The sequence below is a fragment of the Erpetoichthys calabaricus genome, chromosome 12, assembly GCF_900747795.2.
Source record: "Erpetoichthys calabaricus chromosome 12, fErpCal1.3, whole genome shotgun sequence".
Classification (NCBI taxonomy): domain Eukaryota; kingdom Metazoa; phylum Chordata; class Cladistia; order Polypteriformes; family Polypteridae; genus Erpetoichthys; species Erpetoichthys calabaricus.
The window spans coordinates 143,415,645-143,437,394 of NC_041405.2; the positions used below are offsets into that span (position 1 = coordinate 143,415,645).

The 21,750-nt window shown below is 37.0% G+C and overlaps 1 protein-coding gene across 1 annotated transcript in view; it reads left to right on the top strand.

Moving 5' to 3' along the window:
- Positions 1-21,750, top strand: part of LOC114662785 (mucin-16-like) — a 41,819-nt gene that overhangs the window by 4,771 nt on the left and 15,298 nt on the right. Inside the window, exons 3-32 of the mRNA XM_051935242.1 lie at positions 2,207-2,319; positions 2,453-2,520; positions 3,247-3,416; positions 3,871-3,903; positions 4,222-4,322; positions 4,515-4,582; positions 4,769-4,938; positions 5,394-5,426; positions 5,747-5,847; positions 6,045-6,112; positions 6,299-6,468; positions 6,950-6,982; positions 7,301-7,401; positions 7,594-7,661; positions 7,847-8,016; positions 8,489-8,521; positions 8,840-8,940; positions 9,133-9,200; positions 9,386-9,555; positions 10,047-10,079; positions 10,398-10,498; positions 10,696-10,763; positions 10,949-11,118; positions 12,065-12,097; positions 13,128-13,157; positions 15,103-15,233; positions 16,882-16,949; positions 17,757-17,932; positions 19,275-19,307; positions 20,340-20,369. Of these exons, the coding sequence (XP_051791202.1) occupies positions 2,308-2,319; positions 2,453-2,520; positions 3,247-3,416; positions 3,871-3,903; positions 4,222-4,322; positions 4,515-4,582; positions 4,769-4,938; positions 5,394-5,426; positions 5,747-5,847; positions 6,045-6,112; positions 6,299-6,468; positions 6,950-6,982; positions 7,301-7,401; positions 7,594-7,661; positions 7,847-8,016; positions 8,489-8,521; positions 8,840-8,940; positions 9,133-9,200; positions 9,386-9,555; positions 10,047-10,079; positions 10,398-10,498; positions 10,696-10,763; positions 10,949-11,118; positions 12,065-12,097; positions 13,128-13,157; positions 15,103-15,233; positions 16,882-16,949; positions 17,757-17,932; positions 19,275-19,307; positions 20,340-20,369 (2,611 nt within the window). The 5' untranslated portion in view covers positions 2,207-2,307. The remainder of the gene's footprint in view (positions 1-2,206; positions 2,320-2,452; positions 2,521-3,246; positions 3,417-3,870; positions 3,904-4,221; positions 4,323-4,514; positions 4,583-4,768; positions 4,939-5,393; positions 5,427-5,746; positions 5,848-6,044; positions 6,113-6,298; positions 6,469-6,949; positions 6,983-7,300; positions 7,402-7,593; positions 7,662-7,846; positions 8,017-8,488; positions 8,522-8,839; positions 8,941-9,132; positions 9,201-9,385; positions 9,556-10,046; positions 10,080-10,397; positions 10,499-10,695; positions 10,764-10,948; positions 11,119-12,064; positions 12,098-13,127; positions 13,158-15,102; positions 15,234-16,881; positions 16,950-17,756; positions 17,933-19,274; positions 19,308-20,339; positions 20,370-21,750) is intronic.

A 21,750-nucleotide genomic window follows, 5' to 3' on the forward strand; every position in this document is an offset into this window, starting at 1 on the left:
GATTTATACTATCAAAGTACCACTGTTGTAACTGACTTCTTTTCTCTGTTATGTGATTTTTTTTTTGGAGATATATTTTTGTGCACAACACAGTTAACACCTGTCTTGAATAAAATCCTGTTCCCAGCAATCTTAAAATTGGAATAAACAGTTTCAGTAACACATTTTTGTGTTTATATGTTGTAGCCCACCATGCTGGCACAGCCAGCTAAACTCGACACAGACAACTGTGGGCCACAAGTTCAAGGCATACCAGGTTTATTTTTATTTTTCCCTTGTGAGAAACACCTTCTCCGTTCCCCACAAGTATAACACAGTCCAAAGCACAACACAATGCACAAACAATTAATCCCTTCCTTTACTCCTCCGGTCAATCTTCGTCACTCCTCCTCCCGACTCTGGCTCCTTTTAGAACGCACCCAGAAGTGCTCCAGGTGCTTGATTACTCATTTCCGGCAGCACTTCTGGGTGTGGTGGAAGAACTGCCCATAAGGGCTTAGCAGCTCCTGCTGCAGCAGACCCTGGCAGGGCTGCACCGCACTCCAAATCCCATGAAGCCCTGCAGGAGTCTGAGGCATCGCTGCAACCCAGGGGGTTGCCATCTAGCATCCCGGGAGAGGTAACGCTCTTGCCAAGCTTGCTCCCCTGGTCCTCCCAATGCGGAGGTGTCCCAGCCGGGCAAGAGTCCCGGCTGCACGCTACACTATCTACAGTATATCTGGAAAATTAACTACGTAAATTAACATAGACATTGATTAATAAAGATAACATCCAACCTTCAAGACAAAAAAGTGAGCTAATACGTAAATAAAATTATTTTGGCACTTTAAGGTACAAGGTAAAAAAAATTAAAAAATAGATGTCTTTAGGATGTGGAACTACCGTATACATACAGCATATATATATAATTATAATTTATAATTATATAAAATATGAAATATATATATATATATATATATATATATAACTTTTGTGTTTAATGCGACATGTTTAACATGTTAAAAATAGTCACACCCAAAGCATTACATCCAGTATTGTATTTATATACTACCTTTAAATTTTATTAAATAAAGGTTTCATTTAAAGGTTTAACATATTGTATTATATAGTTCACAGTGAAATGCCACATGTCAGCATGTAGTACTGTCGTTCATTTTCTTGATTTACACATACTGACATAGGTGTAAGGGAGTGGGAGGAAAGGAGGTGGGGAGAGGGCGGCAGTTTATAGTGGTCCTGGTGCAATGCTAGAGTAAAGTTGTGAAGGTAAAAATTACGCTCTCTCTGTTTTTTCATTTCATGTTTCTGGAAGAAGATCGAATCAATGTCAATAAGTGCTAAATAAGTTATCTTTGAGTGGCACTAAAACCAGAATAAATCTCTAGTATCTCTGTATTTAACCCGCCAGTCTGACAGCCGGCTTACAGCGCTGACTGCCCTAATATAATGACACAATTCTATGAAACAGAAGTGTAATGATTATCCATACCCTTGATTCAAGTTTGCAGTATCTTTGCTAATTTATGCAGAGAATGCAGCATAACCAAGTAATGCACAGTGTAAGTTTTTAAATGAGATAGTAGCTACACAGATCTTTTTTATCATGCCAGGAGCAAAGGTGTTGGTAACAGCAGTGTTTTCAAACTGTTTTTCTGTGGTGGCACTTTTTGTAATCCAAAAAATCCCAAGGCATGCCATGATTCTACCAACCACAAAGCATTAAACCTATACACTTACTAAATTATCACTTTACTTAGACATGTCTGTGCCTAATATGCTAAGTCAATTGGATAATACAGTGGCCTCATTTTCTTATTGCATTCTTTTCAGCTTGCTTTTTAAGAAGGCATTCAGATTCAGGTTGTACTTGCTCAAGTAATTTTTTGTTAAAAATTCAGGTTTAAGGTCATTGTTTAAGCTTAAACTATGACTTTATTTTTTCTTTAATTACTTTGTGTTGATTCTACATTAAATGTGTGATCCAGTGTGTATTTACTTCATGATTTATGTATTAATTTTATAATTACGTTTTATGTGATTCATTAATTTTTAAAAATTGTACTGTAGTTTGCAAACTTGTATTATTTCCTTTTTCAAAAGATGTTTTTAACAGGAAGAATGAGATGGAAAAGCCCATAACGCAGAGTTGCCATCTCCAGTTGAACTGATTCAAACTAACAGACTTCCTTTCTTTACCTACCCACAGTTCCACTAAAATTTACAGTCAACTTCACCCTGTCCAACCTTAACTTCAGCCAAGATTTTTTGCTTCCTAATACTTCAAATTACAAATCCACATCAAGTAAAATGACTGTTTTGGTAAGCATTTTATATAGATGAGTCTATGTAAATTTTCTTTAAAGAAATGTACATTTGTCTGTCAGTGTGCAGTAACTAGGTATTCTAGCACAGACAGTTAATTTCATGTATCTTCGCTTTGACAATTTTTCAGCTAAATCAGACCCTGAATGCAAGCAGCCTGTCAGTAGCTTTCTCTGGATGTAAGCTAAAATCACTAAGGTAAGAAGAACTATTCAGACTTTCATTTTCTTAAAAATGTGAGTTATAATAAGCATAGTACAGAAGTATTTATTAAGGAATGGAGTAGAACTGGATGAAGGTGAGATACCAGTTTAATTGTTTGGTTGCTGCCCGGAGACACACTAAAATGCAAAAGACCATAAATATGTACACAAAAAAATTAAAATAATCTAAAACATTCAGGTTTTTCTTTTTTCCTTTGCTAAACTATTTACTTTGTCTTTTAAAAAGCAAACTTCTGTTTGTACAAGGACATATCACAGCCTAAGGCTTGTGTTGAACTCAGCTATAGTGAATGTCCTGTCATTTACTTATGAAACTAAATTCATCCATCTAATGTCAGCATCAGAGAGTAAAAAAAGAAGTCTGAAGTAATGTCTGAGTATACATTATACAGCTTCACTTTATTAGAAACTCATGAAATAACAATATTTACTACATTTTATACATTTTGAGAAACTTCATGGGTTGGATCCTTGCTGCCTGTTAAGGAGTAACTTAAAAACTTGCATAGTAATACAGTGACATGTGCCTTAGGTCATGCCTTAGGTACAGACTTGCTACTGTATCAGTGTGTGTCATTGTGCATGGGCATTCAAAATTGAAGATTTACTACACCTCTGTAAGAAGTATCAATAACACTGATTACATTAGATTACTTCTTAAAACTCACCTAATGAATGGTTTGTTTCTTCTTTATTTCAGTCCAAGTCAGATCGTCGGCACGGCTGTGAACCTCAGCTGCACGTTTAAGAATAACACATCAGTGCCTCCCTTCAATAAAGTAGATGTCTTCAGACAGCTGAACCAAAAAACCAACAATGGAACTTCGTTAGGTCCATACAGCATGGCCAAAAACAGTCTCTATGTCAGCGGTAATTACCAATCCCACTACCTTGGAGGAGAAAAATTACAATTTATTTAAAACTCACTCTTACTTAGATTGGTTTGGATTGGATTTCTGGCAGAGCACACTGCTGTCCATAAAGGTGTATGCCTTGAACATGCATTTTGACAAACTGAGCAAATGTAATGCATAAGAGTGAGGCAGTACTCTGTAATGTGATGTGCTTTACTCTGTATTGTAACTTCATGTCAAGATGACTCAGCCGCTGCATATATCCAACAGGTCCAGGCTCTTCAATACATTCCTAATAAAATGGCGTTGAAAAAGATTTTCTGATCTGTAAACTGAACATACTGTGAAAAAAGGCTATTGTTAAAACAGAATGAGAGTATGCAAAGATGATAAACATGTTGACACAACCTAAATAAAATGTTATTTTTAGTATGCTTTAAATGTGACTCCTTTTCTTCTGCCTGTTTCAGGATACCATGAAATTACTCAACAACCTATTATTTGTAAGTAAATCTTTCTAAGCTTATAAACCGATTTTTAAAGATTAAAAATAAAGGGATAATACAGCATGAACATCTTCTTTGAGTTCATAAAATCTCCTTGGGATGCATAGTTTCTCGACTTTATCTTCTGCAATATACATGAAATTTCAACCCCTTTAAATTTCTTGGGAAGTTTATAGAACATTTCATTTTTTTCAATATCTTTCTCAATTTGTTACATTTTTGGAATGATTTGTTTGAGAATGACATGAAGACAAAATACATGAAACAGGCATTCAGTCTCATAACCATTTTATCTTTTTATATTTTTTCTTTCAGCATTACTTCACTTCACTATAAACTTCACCCTTCCTAATCTGCCATTCTCTCAGAACCTGTCTTCAGGAAACAGCCCTGCAAGTCGAAATGTGACGTCTCTGGTGAGTTTTCATTGCCAGTATATATGAAAAACTGGGACATATCCATGGAGCAGCGGTGATTTAAACAGTACAAATTATGCTCACTTTAAAATTGAATGTGAACAAGCTTTGTTTCAGGTCATGCTGACTTCAAACTTTGTTTCATTTTCTTACATTATGAGGTAATAACCAGATTCTCATTTTGATCTACAGATATCCCAAATGCTTCAAAACACCACCATGGGTTCAGAGTTTTCCTCATGTGTCCCCATCTCTTTTAGGTATGATTTTAAAGATGAGCTTAATTAAAATATGAACGTATGAGAAAATCCTCAACCTATGCTAAATTATGCAAATTCAAAATTGGAGATTTACTCCACCTCTGTAAGAAGTATCAAAATCATTCATAACATTAGATTTCTTCTTAAAACTCACCTAATGAATGGCTTGTTTCTTCTTTATTTCAGTCCAAGTCAGGTTGTCGGCACGGCTGTGAGCCTCAGCTGCACGTTCAAGAATGAAACATCAGTGCCTCACTTCAATAAAGTAGATGTATACAGACAGCTGAACCAAAAAACCAACAATGGCACCTTGTTAGGTCCATACAGCATGACCAAAAACAGTCTCTATGTCAGCGGTAAATATCCATCCCAATGAACCTGAGGGGGAAAAATGGCAAAGTTCTTAATGGTCACTGTTACTTGGTTTGATTAGATTTCTTGCAGAGCACAGAGCTGTCCTTAAGGGTATTTGCCTTGAACAAGCACTTTGATAGTTTTAGCAAATGTAAAGCATAAAAGTTAGGCAGTAGTCTGCAATGTGATGTGCTTTTCTCTGTATTATAACTTGATGTCAAGATGTCTCAGTGTTTGCATGTACCCAGTAAGACCATGCTCTTCCCAACATTCCTTACAATGCAGGGTGGAAAGAGTTCTTATGATTTGTAAAATGGAAGGAAGACATTATAATAACAAGTTATTAGTAAACAGAATGAAAGAATGCAACCAAGATAAACATTTTGACACAAGCAATGGAGAACTTTATTTATTAAGTATGTTTTAATTGCGACTCTTTTTCTTCTGCCTGTTTCAGGATACCGTGAAATTACTCCACAGCCTGTTATTCGTAAGTAAATCTTTGCACCTTATAAACCCGTGTATAATGATTTAAAATAAAAAGATTTTATACCATGAACAACCTCTTTGGATTCATAAAATCTCCTTGGGATGTATAGCATCTCATCAGCACCTTCTCTGCAACACCTCAATTTTCATCTCCTTTTAAATTCCTTAACAACTTTAGGCAACTTTTCTTATTTTTCAATAGCTTTCTGGATTTGCTACATTTTGGGAATGATTTGTGTCAGAATGAAGCATGAAGATGAAAAACATAAAACAGACTTTCAGTCTTGTAACCCTTTTATCTCTTTTTGTTTTTTCTTTCAGCCTTACTTCACTTCACTATAAACTTCACCCTTCCTAATCTGCCATTCTCTCAGAACCTGTCTTCAGTAAACAACCCTGCAAGTCAAAATGTGACATCTCTGGTGAGTTTTCATTGCCAGTATACAATATATGACGAACTGGGACATATCCATGGAGCAGCAGTGATTTAAACAGTACAAATTATGCTCACTTTAAAATTGAATGTGAACAAGCTTTGTTTCAGGTCATGCTGACTTCAAACTTTGTTTCATTTTCTTACATTATGAGGTAATAACCAGATTCTCATTTTGATCTACAGATATCCCAAATGCTTCAAAACACCACCATGGGTTCAGAGTTTTCCTCATGTGTCCCCATCTCTTTTAGGTATGATTTTAAAGATGAGCTTAATTAAAATATGAACATATGAGAAAATCCTCAACCTATGCTAAATTATGCAAATTCAAAATTGGAGATTTACTCCACCTCTGTAAGAAGTATCAATAACATTCATAACATTAGATTACTTCTTAAAACTCACCTAATGAATGGCTTGTTTCTTCTTTATTTCAGTGCAAGTCAGGTCATTGGCACAGCTGTGAGCCTCAGCTGCACGTTCAAGAATAACACATCAGTGCCTTCCTTCAATAAAGTAGACATCTACAGACTGCTGAACCAAAAAACCAACAATGGCACCTTATTAGGTCCATACAGCATGACCAAGAACAGTCTCTACGTCAGCGGTAAATATCCATCTCACTGAACCTGGGGGAGAAAAATGTCAAAGTTTTTAATGGTCACTGTTACTTGGTTTGATTAGATTTCTTGCATAGCACAGAGCTGTGCTTAAGGGTATTTGCCTTCAACAAGCACTTTAATAGTTTTAGCAAATGTAAAGCATAAAAGTTAGGCAGTAGTCTGCAATGTGATGTGCTTTTCTCTGTATTATAACTTGATGTCAAGATAGCTCAGAATTTGCATGTACCCAATAAGACCATGCTCTTCCCTACATTCCTTACAATGCAGGGTGGAAAGAGTTCTTGTGACTTGTAAAATGGAAGGAAAACATTATAATAACAAGTTATTAGTAAACAGAATGAGAGAATGCAAACAAGATAAACATGTTGACACAAGCAACGTAAAATTATGATTATTATTATTATTATTATATGTTATTTTTTAAGTATGTTTCAATTGTGACTCTTTTTCTTCTGCCTATATCAGGATACCATGAAATTACTCCACAGCCTGTTATTCGTAAGTAAATGTTTGCACCCTATAAACCTTTTAAAGATTCAAAATTAAAATATTATACAGCATGAACAACCTTTTTTAATCTATAAAATCTCCTTGAGAGGTATAGCATATCATAAGCACCTTCTCTACAACTTGTTGAAATTTTAATCCTTTTTAAATTTCTAAACAACTTTATGTAGCATTTTGTATTTTTCAATACCTTTCTCGATTTATTACATTTTTGGAATGATTTGTATGAGAATGAAACATGAAGATGAATTACATGAAACAGACTTTCAGTCTTGTAACCCTTTTATCCCGTTTTATTTTATCTTTCAGCATTACTTTACTTCACTATAAATTTCACCCTTCCTACTCTACCATTCTCTCACAACCTGTCTTCTGGAAACAACCCTGCAAGTAGAAACGTGACGTCTCTGGTGAGTTTTACTTACTAGTATATATGACAAACTGAAACATTTTGATGGGGCAGGGGTGATTTAAGCACTACATATACTGCTCACTTTAAAAATCAATGCAGCCGAGCTTTGTGTCAGGTAATGCTGAATTCAGTCTTTGTTTTATTTTCTTATATTCTGCGGTAATAACCGGCTCTTCATTTCTATCTACAGATATCGCTAACACTTCAGAACACCACCATGGGTTCAGAGTTTTCCTCATGTATTCCCATCTCTTTTAGGTATGATTCTAAAGATAAACTTAATTAAATGTGAATATATGAGAAATTCCTCAACCTATGTTAAATTATGCATATTCAAAATTGAAGATTTACTCCACCTCTGTAAGAAGTACAAATGACATTCATAACATTAGATTACTTCTTAAAACTCTCATAATGAATGGCTTGTTTTATCTTTATTGCAGTCCAAGTCAGGTTGTCGGCACGGCTGTGAACCTCAGCTGCACGTTTAAGAATGAAACATCAGTGCCTCCCTTCAATAAAGTAGACATCTACAGACAGCTGAACCAAAAAACCAACAATGGCACCTTGTTAGGTCCATACAGCATGACCCAGAACAGTCTCTACGTCAGCGGTAAATATCCATCTCACTGAACCTGGGGGAGAAAAATGTCAAAGTTTTTAATGGTCACTGTTACTTGGTTTGATAAGATTTCTTGCATAGCACAGAGCTGTGCTTAAGGGTATTTGCCTTCAACAAGCACTTTAATAGTTTTAGCAAATGTAAAGCATAAAAGTTAGGCAGTAGTCTGCAATGTGATGTGCTTTTCTCTGTATTATAACTTGATGTCAAGATAGCTCAGAATTTGCATGTACCCAATAAGACCATGCTCTTCCCTACATTCCTTACAATGCAGGGTGGAAAGAGTTCTTGTGATTTATAAAATGGAAGGAAAACATTATAATAACAAGTTATTAGTAAACAGAATGAGAGAATGCAAACAAGATAAACATGTTGACACAAGCAACGTAAAATTATGATTATTATTATATGTTATTTTTTAAGTATGTTTCAATTGTGACTCTTTTTCTTCTGCCTATATCAGGATACCATGAAATTACTCCACAGCCTGTTATTCGTAAGTAAATGTTTGCACCCTATAAACCTTTTAAAGATTCAAAATTAAAATATTATACAGCATGAACAACCTTTTTTAATCTATAAAATCTCCTTGAGAGGTATAGCATATCATAAGCACCTTCTCTACAACTTGTTGAAATTTTAATCCTTTTTAAATTTCTAAACAACTTTATGTAGCATTTTGTATTTTTCAATACCTTTCTCGATTTATTACATTTTTGGAATGATTTGTGTGAGAATGAAACGTGAAGATGAATTACATGAAACAGACTTTCAGTCTTGTAACCCTTTTATCCCGTTTTGTTTTTTCTTTCAGCATTACTTTACTTCACTATAAATTTCACCCTTCCTACTCTACCATTCTCTCAGAACCTGTCTTCTGGAAACAACCCTGCAAGTAGAAACGTGACGTCTCTGGTGAGTTTTACTTACTAGTATATATGACAAACTGAAACATTTTGATGGGGCAGGGGTGATTTAAGCACTACATATACTGCTCACTTTAAAAATCAATGCAGCCAAGCTTTGTGTCAGGTAATGCTGAATTCAGTCTTTGTTTTATTTTCTTATATTCTGCGGTAATAACCGGCTCTTCATTTCTATCTACAGATATCGCTAACACTTCAGAACACCACCATGGGTTCAGAGTTTTCCTCATGTATTCCCATCTCTTTTAGGTATGATTCTAAAGATAAACTTAATTAAATGTGAATATATGAGACATTCCTCAACCTATGTTAAATTATGCATATTCAAAATTGAAGATTTACTCCACATCTGTAAGAAGTACAAATGACATTCATAACATTAGATTACTTCTTAAAACTCTCATAATGAATGGCTTGTTTTTTCTTTATTGCAGTCCAAGTCAGGTTGTCGGCACGGCTGTGAACCTCAGCTGCACGTTTAAGAATGAAACATCAGTGCCTCCCTTCAATAAAGTAGACATCTACAGACAGCTGAACCAAAAAACCAACAATGGCACCTTGTTAGGTCCATACAGCATTACCATAAACAGTCTCTACGTCAGCGGTAATTATCCATACCAATGTACCTGAAGGAGAAAAATGGCAATTTTTTTAATGGTCACTATTACTTGGTTTGGTTTGGATTAGATTTCTTGCAGAGCAAGGGGTTTCCCTTAAGGGTATTTGCCTTTAATAAGCACTTTGACAGTTTGGAAAATGTAAAGCATAAAAGTGAGTCAGTATTCTAGTCTGCAATGTGATGTGCTTTTCTCTGTATTATAACTTGATGTCAAGATCGCTCAGTGTTTGCATGCATCTAGTAAGACCATGCTCTTCCATACATTACTTACAATGCAGGGTGGAAAGAGTTCTTCTGATTTGTAAAATGGAAGGAAGACATTATTATAACAAGTTATTAGTAAACAGAATGAGAGAATGCAAACAAGATGAACATGTTGACACAAGCAACGTAAAATTATGATTATGATTATTATTATTATATTTTATTTTTTAAGTATGTTTCAATTGTGACTCTTTTTCTTCTGCCTATTTCAGGATACCATGAAATTACTCCACAGCCTGTTATTCGTAAGTAAATGTTTGCACCCTATAAACCTTTTAAAGATTCAAAATTAAAATATTATACAGCATGAACAACCTTTTTTAATCTATAAAATCACCTTGAGAGGTATTGCATATCATTAGCACCTTCTCTACAGCCTGTTGAATTTTTATTCCTTTTTAAATTTCTAAACAACTTTGTATAACATTTTGTATTTTTCAATACCTTTCTCGATATGTTACATTTTTGGAATGATTTGTGTGAGAATGAAACATGAAGATGAATTACATGAAACAGACTTTCAGTCTTGTAACCCTTTTATCCCATTTTGTTTTTTCTTTCAGCATTACTTTACTTCACTATAAACTTCACCCTTCCTACTCTACCATTCTCTCAGAACCTGTCTTCAGGAAACAGCCCTGCAAGTCGAAACGTGACGTCTCTGGTGAGTTTTACTTACTAGTATACTGTATATGAAAAACTGGAACATTTTGATGGGGCAGGGGTGATTTAAGCACTACATATACTGCTCACTTTAAAAATCAATGAAGTCAAGCTTTGTGTCATGTAATGCTGAATTCAATCTTTGTTTCATTTTCTTACATTTTGCGGTAATAACCGGCTCTTCATTTCTATCTACAGATATCGCAAACACTTCAGAACACCACCATCGGTTCAGAGTTTTCCTCATGTATTCCCATCTCTTTTAGGTATGCTTTTAAAGATAAACTTATTTAAAATGTGAACATATGAGAACTTATTCTACTTATGCTAAATTATGCAAGTTCAACAATGGAGCTAAACTCCACCTCCGTGAGAAGTATCAATGACATTTTAACATTAGATTGCTTCTCAAAACTCATGTAGTGAATGGCTTGTTTCTTTTTTATTTCAGTCCAAGTCAGGTCATTGGCACGGCTGTGAACCTCAGCTGCACGTTCAAGAATGACACATCAGTGCCTCCATTCAACAAAGTTGATGTGTACAGACAGCTGAACCAGAAAACCAGCAATGGCACCTTGTTAGGTCCATACAGCATGGCCAAAGACAGTCTCTATGTCAGCGGTAATTATCCATCCCACTGTACCTGGGTAGAAAAATGACAATTTTTTAAAACGTCTATGATACTTGTTTGATTTAGATTGGAATTCTTGCAATGCACAGAGCTGTCCTTAAGGGTTTTTCCCCTGAACAGGCACTTATAATAAATATAAAGCATAAAAGTGAGACAGTAGTCTGTAATGTGATGTGCTTTTCTCTGTATTATAACTTGATGTCATCATGGCTCAGTGTTGCCATTAATCCAGTAAGACAATGCTCTTCCATACATTACTTCCAAAAAAGAAAGAATTTTTGTGATTTGTAAAATTGAAGAAATATTTGTGTTTAATAACAAGTTATTATTAAACAGAATGAGTGAATGCAACAAAGATGAACAGCATTGTTCTAGCAGGTATGGCTGCCCATGATTACCATGCACAATCACCCATACCTACTGAAGGACCGAAAAAACGGTTCTTATACTCTACATTCTACCCAATTAATCTCTTGTATTTGCTGACATACTTACATACTTTACTTTTTAACAGAATGAATAATGAAATATGACTTCGGATATTTCCATGTGGTGTTTGGGAGTTTAGCTTTTTTTTTGTGTCGTTGTACAGAATTTGAATTCTCTTACTTTCCAGAGGCATCATAATTGAAGCATTTTGCTTTTCATTTCTCATTTCAAAAATATGCATGTGTGTTAAATCAATAACTATAATTTTGCCTTGTTTAAGTGTGAGGTGATGTGTGAGCATCCTGTCCATTGTTCATGTGGTAGACAATCTTGCTTCCTACATGTTATCCACTACGATAGCCTTCAGATCTTTGTGTCACTTGATTGCAAGGAAGAAGTGGAACATTCAGAAAAGAATGAATGAATACTGACATTGTAATGTATAATAAAATACATGTTTTGTCATTAATGAACTAATATTTCTATAATTCTTTTCTGTTTCTTCAGGATACCATGAAGTTACACCCAGCCCTGTAGTTAGTAAGTAAAACTCTGTATAATGTAAACTCTGGTTTAACACTAATAAACTAAAAAAGAAGTTTCACAGCAATCAGCACCTCAAGGTTCATTAAGAGCTCTCTGGAAAGCATAGCTACTCATTGCCATGTACGGTGACTTCTCTGCCTCTATGGACATCTTTGCTAAAATACTTTACTTTTCTAATTCCATTCTTCCATCCATTGTCCACCGCTTATCCGTAAGTCGGGTCGTGGAGGGCAGCATCCTGAGCTGGGAAGCCCAGACCTCCCTCTCCCCGGCCACCTCCTCCAGCTTCTCTGGGGGGACCCCGAGGCGTTCCCAGGCCAGCTGGGAGATATAACCCCTCCAGCGTGTCCTGGGTCTGCCCCATGGCCTTCTCCCAGTGGGACATGCCCGGAACACCCCCCTAGGGAGGTCCAGGGGGCATCCTGACCAGATGCCCGAACCACCTCAAATGACTCCTCTCAATGCGGAGGAACAGAGACTCTACTCCGAGTCTCTCCTGGATAACTGAATTCCTCACCCTATCTCTAAGGGAAAGTCCAGCCACCCTGCGGAGAAAACTCATTTCGGCCGCTTGCAAACTACTTCTCAACCTGCACTTTGTAAGTAAAATTTGACTTTGTTTTAAAGTTTAAAGACACAGACAAAGGAAAATAATACTGTAGTAAGTGAAAGAAAAAGCAAACCAGTCCTCTGCAGGCTTAGAACCCTCTAAGGAGACCAGAGAACAATCGTCTCCCATTTCTCCACTTCCTGTCAATTGGAATTTAGATTCTTTGATACTCAGCAATAGAGTTAATGGCTTCTCTTACAAGAACTTGTGCTCTGGGATGGACCGACACCATGACCTTCATTGGTTCTTACCTTGTACCCATATTGAATGTATATTGAATTAATGACCGCAAATTAATTATTAAAAACTAATCCTGGAATATTTATATAGATGTAAAAATGCTATTGTGATGAATTTATTCATACAGAAACACTGAACAATATCAATTATTATTTTCTCTTTCTTTTGTTTTAGCAACTGAAACTACTACTCCACCTGCAATCCGTAAGTAAAACCTTTGTTTTAAAGTTATAAAAACTAGTAATGGAAAACAATACTGCAGCAAGTGAAAGAAAATGTAAACCAGTCCTGTGGAGACTTAGAATTCACCATGGACACCTGTGCACAATTGTCTCTCAGCACATAATTAATGACCTCTCTTTTTCTACAAGCGAGTGTGATCTGGGATAGGCCGACAACATGACCTGGTTCTTACCTTGTACCCACTTGATACTATGACAGGCTCCAGTGACTTACAGTAGAAACAAAGAAAAATATTGAATTAATGAATAAAAATGATTTATTAAAAATTCATCCTGTATTATCTATTCAGATGCAAAAATACTATTTTGATAAACTCGCTTACTGTATATAAGAAAACTAGCAGGAGTACCCGGCGTTGAAAGAAAGAAACACCAACATAGAAACCGAACAAACATTTTTCTGATTGACATTTTACTGTAATAGTTATTATAAGTGGTCATTTTAGAGGCTTTGGATACACTATTTTTTGTTTTACCTTGGGGTTCTGAAAATGAACAAATTGTGAGGATTGCCCACTCTAGAACATGCAACGTAGAGTTGTCCGTGTGAAAAGTATGGATTTTCCAAATTGATGCCTTTAACTTTGAGTGATTGCCCTTCAGGCTTATTGTAGACGTTTGAAATCAAAGGGTAAATCATTCGGAATTAGCGGAATTCTTGGTATGAAAACATCTTGACGCCTTGCGCAATGTTTGAGACAGCGTTGAAATAGATTTTTTTCTGGCATCGGAAGTAGTCTTTCTAATGTTATGTCTTTTTTTTTGGTGGCATTGGTATATTAGCGAAAAGCAGGATAATTATAATGTGTTACATGGTATTACGTACGAAATAAGCACTAGAGTGAGATGAATGTACGTTATTTACAATACATCGGAAAGCGAACAAATAGCACCAGTCAGTCAGAAAGTCCAAGACTGAAATCTTACTGTGAGTCAGAAAGCGAGCAAATAGCACCACAAATACGGAAAGCCAGTCCCGCGCACTGGGTCGTTCACATTTTACATCCATACAGCAGTTCCCCTTCGCGCAATGAAAGCAGTCGGCTTTCTCATACTTGAGAAACATTGGTAAAGAGGGATGCACAGAGACCAAACGTGCCGCTAGATGGCGCCGCCGGTGACGTCTGTTGCAATGTGCGGCTATCTTGTCGATGATAAGTACGGGGACGAGTGGTGAACGTTGTGTCAGTCAAAAGGTGTCCTGCGCTTCACCAAGGGCATTTTTCCAAACCAAACATACCCCATGACCTCCTCCTGGTCACAAAGCAGCCCCACGCCCAGTTTGGCAGCGACTGGAAGCCCAGTGCAGATTTATATGGAGGACAAACAAACATACATTGACTCTGCTTTATATATAAGATAGCACAATACCAATTACCTTCTGTCTCTCTCTTGTTTTATAAAGAGTTAAACTACTCCTCAACCTGTAATTCATAGTATAAACTTGACTCTGTTTTAAGGTTTAAAAAAGTAATAAAATAAAACAATACTGTAGAAAGTGAAAGAAAAAGCAAACCAGTCCTCTGGAGACTTATAACTCTCCAAGGAGACCGGAGCAAAATTGTCACTCATTTCTCCACTTGCTGTTAATTGGAATTTTGATTCTTCATTACTCAGCATACAACTAGTGATCTCTCTTGTTTAGGAGAGTGTGCTCTGGGATGAGCCGACATCATGTCCTTGATTGATTCTCATCTTGTACCCACGGCTTTTATGACAGGCTCCTGTTCCTCTGTGACCTACAGTAGAAATAAAGATTTATATTTAATTAATGAATGAAAATGAATTATTAACAATGAATCCTGGGATATACTGTATATTCAGATTTAAAAATGCTGTTGTGATAAATTCATTCATACAGAAAAACAGAACAATACCAATTATATTCTCTCTTTCTTGTATTTTAGAAAACAGTGAAACTACTACTCAATCTAGTTTGAATCCATTCCCTCTGAGTTTTACTGTCACTCAGCTTTCACCTAAATGTGCTCAAACACCTTCTAATTGTCCAACTATGTCAGGCACGTTTCACCAACTGGTAAGTTTCCTTCATGATACCCATCCATGCTCACAGTTGGCTAATTGGACTGCACTCCCTACAGCTGGACTTCTGGACTACGTCTGTGCTTTGCCATTTCCAAAACTTTTTTTTTTTTTTTTTTTTGCCAGTCTTAATGAAATTGTATAAATAGTATTTATTGCATTGTAATGTAAAAAATGTGAAACAAACACTAAGCAGAAGGAGCAGCTAACTCAGAAAACAGACAAAAATACATTCCACTTAAGTAGAAAACTCACTCAAAGCCTGACCTTGTTCTACTAACACAAATACATTAACACCTTCCAGTATAGAATGATGTTGCACAGTGGTTAATAATCCTGTTTGAGAGGGATTGACCCACTGTTTGTGTACAGTTTAGTTGTTCACCCTGTGTTCATGGGGGTATTCTTCCATATTGTAATGCTAATTTGGAAGCTCTTAATGGTTTATTGTGTTTTTTTGTGTGCCCGATAATAAACTAGCTTCCCACCACATAGATGGTGTTTGCCTTGCCAATGATGTTGCTGGAGCAGGCCTCACCTCCTCATAATATTGTGTGTGAAGATCTGTACTAATGAAAAGTATACAAATGCAGTAGCACAGACAAAAGCACCAGCACTCTTTTCCAAAAGTATCTAAATAATTTCCATTGAAAAGATTTTTCAAACTACACTTCAAATATACTTTGACTCCTGGCTTAAATACTTTATGTGAAGAGTTTACATTAATGAAGATGCCACTTGCTACACCTATTCTGTACTTATTTACTCTTTGGATTATTCAATACTTTGGTGGATGGCACAGTGCGGGCTCTGTTGGCTCCCTGCCCTAAGAGATGGTTTGTTCATCAATAGCCAGTTTCAGAATTCCATGCTGAGCAGCCATGTCTTGAATATATGATTTGCCAGGATGACAGTGACAGTAATGCACTTGTGATTGTTTGCATTTGAAATTCAATTAAAATAAAATTTACGTTAGCATAGTGCTCTTCACTGAATGTAGAATCAGAGCACTGTAGCCAGTGTTCAGTTTAGAAAAAAATCATTTCAAATATTCTAATGTTTTGAAATATTATTGTGTCAGTGTCCTCTGTTGCTTTAGAAGACAGTGCATTAAAATAACTTTGAAAATAATAAGCAGCTGTAAAAATAATTATCTGTAGCAAAAATGACTTACATGAAGCCTGTTCGAGTTGGTTTCCTTTATAAATATGGGTAAGAGGCTATTCTATGAACACTTTATTAATGGGTTAAATATATTAAGAGGCAATTATAAAAATAGGTGTTTTGAGGAATTTATTTTGGACTACTCCAGTTAGATATTTAATGCAAAATCAGTCTGTACATGGTTGGTATATATAAATATAGTAAGGTGTAAAATGTGGTCAAATACAAGATACACATGTGGGTTTTTTTTTGTTTGTTTTTTTAAATATCTTAATCAGTCATTCCTCTAGCTGCATAGCTCCTTGACAAAGGTGCTTACAGACTGCTTGTTATTAACCCATTCTGCTGGTAAATATATAACATAATTTTATAATTGTGTTTTTTAAACTGCTAGATACCACAACTAAACAGAAAAAATATATATAAATAGATGACAAGATCACAATAAGTAGCCTAACATCCATTTCTTCACCTTGTAGGTTGACAGCCTGTTCAGAAACAGTGTGATAAACTCATCATATGTGAGCTGCACAATGCCTGAATTAAGGTATCAATCTTTAATTTCTAATTCTAGTATTATGAGGATCGAATTATGCTTGACTATCAGACAGAGTGCCTACAGTATATGCCTGACGTTTTCATGGGTTGGGGGTTATCAGTTGTGAAAGTTGTAATTTTTCTATGTAAATACATTATGGCCTTGGGTGGTAATCCATTTGGCTACATGCAAGGCCGTTGTGTCTAATATATATGCACATATGAAATTTGACAAACAAGAGGAGACGTTCAGTCTATCAAGTCAATTTGTTTAGCTAATAGCTAAGCTGTCCTGAAATCTCATCCTGATTTTTCTTAAAGGTTAAGATTTCTGCTTCAACTCCACGTCTCTGTAGTTTGTTCCAGAGTCCCACAACTCTTTGCATAAAGAAGTGCTTCCTGGCCTCAACCTTAAATGCACTTCCCTTTAATTTCCACTGATGTCCTTGAATATGTGAATCACCCTTAAGATGAAAAAATGTTGCAGGATCAACTTTATCAATGCCTTTGATTATTTTAAATACCTGGATTAGGTCTTCATGCTGTCTCTTCTGCTTGAGACTAAACAGGGTGAATTCCCTGAGTCTGTCACTGTAGGACATGTCCTTAGGTCCTGGGATGCACTTGTTTGCTCACCTCTCCACAACTTCAAGTGCTTCTGTGTCTTTCTTGTAGTGTGGTGACCACAACTGTACACGTTACTCTAGATGTTGTTTTACTAGTGCATTATATAATCTAGTCTAAACTACTAATGATGGTTTGCTGTACTATCACCTCAAAGAAGGTCTTCATTATCTAATCTTCCTTCTCTCCTTAGCCCTGCTGGTGAAACAATGCTTAAAGTGAACATGTCTTGCCTGTTTAAACCTATTAACCAAATCGAGAGGTCAAATTCAGACAACATCTATATTTATGATGTCTTCAGAAACCAGACAAATGGACTTCAAGGTCTAGGCAACTTCACATTAGACAAAAACAGTCTTTTTGTTGATGGTGAGTATCTTTAGATGTAGTCTGTCTGTTGGCTCCATTCTTTGACTGGTTTCTATTTCACCTAGCCTTCACTCATTCTATAATTCCACATCCATGATACCATATTAGATATTTCAAGTACATCATATGAACTTCCATCCATTCATTTTCCAACCCCGCTGAATCTGAACACAGGGTCACAGGGGTCTGCTGGAGCCAATCCCAGCCAACACAGGGCACAAGGCAGGAACCAATCCTGGGCAGGGTGCCAACCCAACCGCAGGACACACACAAACACAAACCCACACACCAAGCACACACTAGGGCCAATTTAGAATCACCAATCCACCTAACCTGCATGTCTTTGAACTGTGGGAGGAAACCAGAGTGCCCAGAGGAAACCCACGCAGACACAGGGACAACATGCAAACTCCACACAGGGAGGACCCGGGAAGCGAACCCAGGTCTCCTAACTACAAGGCAGCAGCGCTACCCACTGCGCCAATCATATGAACAGTTTGAAGGAATTTTCTCATTCCCTAAAATCACAATTTGTTTAACGGAATGTAGATATGTTTTTGGAAATTTCCTAGTGCTTCTAATTTCTCAATAGGTAATCTCAGCTCACCTATAGAGTTCTGGCCAAAAACTATACAGCTGAAGGCACTACTGTCATCTTCTGTCTATACCCACCTGCCTGGCTCCCCACCAATGTCACCATAAATCAACTATAGCAATGGTTGTCAATGTCAACCACATTAACTAGTGAAATGGCAAATTGCATGTGAAGAAGCAACTTGCACTTTATTTGCAAGATGCACAGCATTGCCTTTTATGTTACACAGTACTACCTTTAAGTGCTTAAATAAACACAATAACAAATGTGTAAAGAAAATATTTGCTTACGAACTACATCAAAAATTGTGCAAAGGACAAGAAACTTGGAATTAGTAAAGAGTGATCCCAAAGTGTCTATTCACATATTTACTTAAATTACTTGGCCTGGTGAGGACAAATGTGTGTGTGTGTGTGTGTGCTTCCGGTGAATGACTGTTGCTCTTCTCAAGGGTGGTTTACCCATATAAACAAAGTCATACTGGCTCTCTATGATTGTGGCCTAGGTAATCAGGCTTGAAAACGGCTGGGTGGAGTTTTACCAGCACTATAAACACTGGTGCACCATCAATGCCCTCTATACTTTAACTCCCTACCACTCTTCTTATGTTACACTGTGCTTGCAATTTGGGTTCACCTACAACCAATACCTTTTTCATTTTATCACCTAGGTTACACAATGTATAATAAAATACATGTTTTGTCATTAATGAACTAATATTTCTATAATTCTTTTCTGTTTCTTCAGGATACCATGAAGTTACACCCAGCCCTGCAGTTAGTAAGTAAAACTCTGCATAATGTAAACTCTGGTTTAACACTAATAAACTAAAAAAGAAGTTTCACAGCAATCAGCACCTCAAGGTTCATTAAAAGCTCTCTGGATAGCATAGCTACTCATTGCCATGTACGGTGACTTCTCTGCCTCTATGGACATCTTTGCTAAAATACTTTACTTTTCTAATTCCATTCTTCCATCCATTGTCCACCGCTTATCCGAAGTCGGGTCGTGGGGGGCAGCATCCTAAGCAGGGAAGCCCAGACCTCCCTCTCCCCGGCCACCTCCTCCAGCTTCTCTGGGGGGGACCCCGAGGCGTTCCCAGGCCAGCCGGGAGATATAAGCCCTCCAGCGTGTCCTGGGTCTGCCCCATGGCCTTCTCCCAGTGGGACATGCCCGGAACACCCCCCTAGGGAGACGTCCAGGGAGCATCCTGACCAGATGCCCGAACCACCTCAACTGACTCCTCTCAATGCAGAGGAGCAGAGACTCTACTCCGAGTCTCTCCTGGATAACTGAATTCCTCACCCTATCTCTAAGGGAAAGTCCAGCCACCCTGCGGAGAAAACTCATTTCGGCCGCTTGCAAACTACTTCTCAACCTGCACTTTGTAAGTAAAATTTGACTTTGTTTTAAAGTTTAAAGACACAGACAAAGGAAAATAATACTGTAGTAAGTGAAAGAAAAAGCAAACCAGTCCTCTGCAGGCTTAGAACCCTCTAAGGAGACCAGAGAACAATCGTCTCCCATTTCTCCACTTCCTGTCAATTGGAATTTAGATTCTTTGATACTCAGCAATAGAGTTAATGGCTTCTCTTACAAGAACTTGTGCTCTGGGATGGACCGACACCATGACCTTCATTGGTTCTTACCTTGTACCCATATTGAATGTATATTGAATTAATGACCGCAAATTAATTATTAAAAACTAATCCTGGAATATTTATATAGATGTAAAAATGCTATTGTGATGAATTTATTCATACAGAAACACTGAACAATATCAATTATTATTTTCTCTTTCTTTTGTTTTAGCAACTGAAACTACTACTCCACCTGCAATCCGTAAGTAAAACCTTTGTTTTAAAGTTATAAAAACTAGTAATGGAAAACAATACTGCAGCAAGTGAAAGAAAATGTAAACCAGTCCTGTGGAGACTTAGAATTCACCATGGACACCTGTGCACAATTGTCTCTCAGCACATAATTAATGACCTCTCTTTTTCTACAAGCGAGTGTGATCTGGGATAGGCCGACAACATGACCTGGTTCTTACCTTGTACCCACTTGATACTATGACAGGCTCCAGTGACTTACAGTAGAAACAAAGAAAAATATTGAATTAATGAATAAAAATGATTTATTAAAAATTCATCCTGTATTATCTATTCAGATGCAAAAATACTATTTTGATAAACTCGCTTACTGTATATAAGAAAACTAGCAGGAGTACCCGGCGTTGAAAGAAAGAAACACCAACATAGAAACCGAACAAACATTTTTTCTGATTGACATTTTACTGTAATAGTTATTATAAGTGGTCATTTTAGAGGCTTTGGATACACTATTTTTTGTTTTACCTTGGGGTTCTGAAAATGAACAAATTGTGAGGATTGCCCACTCTAGAACATGCAACGTAGAGTTGTCCGTGTGAAAAGTATGGATTTTCCAAATTGATGCCTTTAACTTTGAGTGATTGCCCTTCAGGCTTATTGTAGACGTTTGAAATCAAAGGGTAAATCATTCGGAATTAGCGGAATTCTTGGTATGAAAACATCTTGACGCCTTGCGCAATGTTTGAGACAGCGTTGAAATAGATTTTTTTCTGGCATCGGAAGTAGTCTTTCTAATGTTATGTCTTTTTTTTGGTGGCATTGGTATATTAGCGAAAAGCAGGATAATTATAATGTGTTACATGGTATTACGTACGGAATAAGCACTAGAGTGAGATGAATGTACGTTATTTACAATACATCGGAAAGCGAACAAATAGCACCAGTCAGTCAGAAAGTCCAAGACTGAAATCTTACTGTGAGTCAGAAAGCGAGCAAATAGCACCACAAATACGGAAAGCCAGTCCCGCGCACTGGGTCGTTCACATTTTACATCCATACAGCAGTTCCCCTTCGCGCAATGAAAGCAGTCGGCTTTCTCATACTTGAGAAACATTGGTAAAGAGGGATGCACAGAGACCAAACGTGCCGCTAGATGGCGCCGCCGGTGACGTCTGTTGCAATGTGCGGCTATCTTGTCGATGATAAGTACGGGGACGAGTGGTGAACGTTGTGTCAGTCAAAAGGTGTCCTGCGCTTCACCAAGGGCATTTTTCCAAACCAAACATACCCCATGACCTCCTCCTGGTCACAAAGCAGCCCCACGCCCAGTTTGGCAGCGACTGGAAGCCCAGTGCAGATTTATATGGAGGACAAACAAACATACATTGACT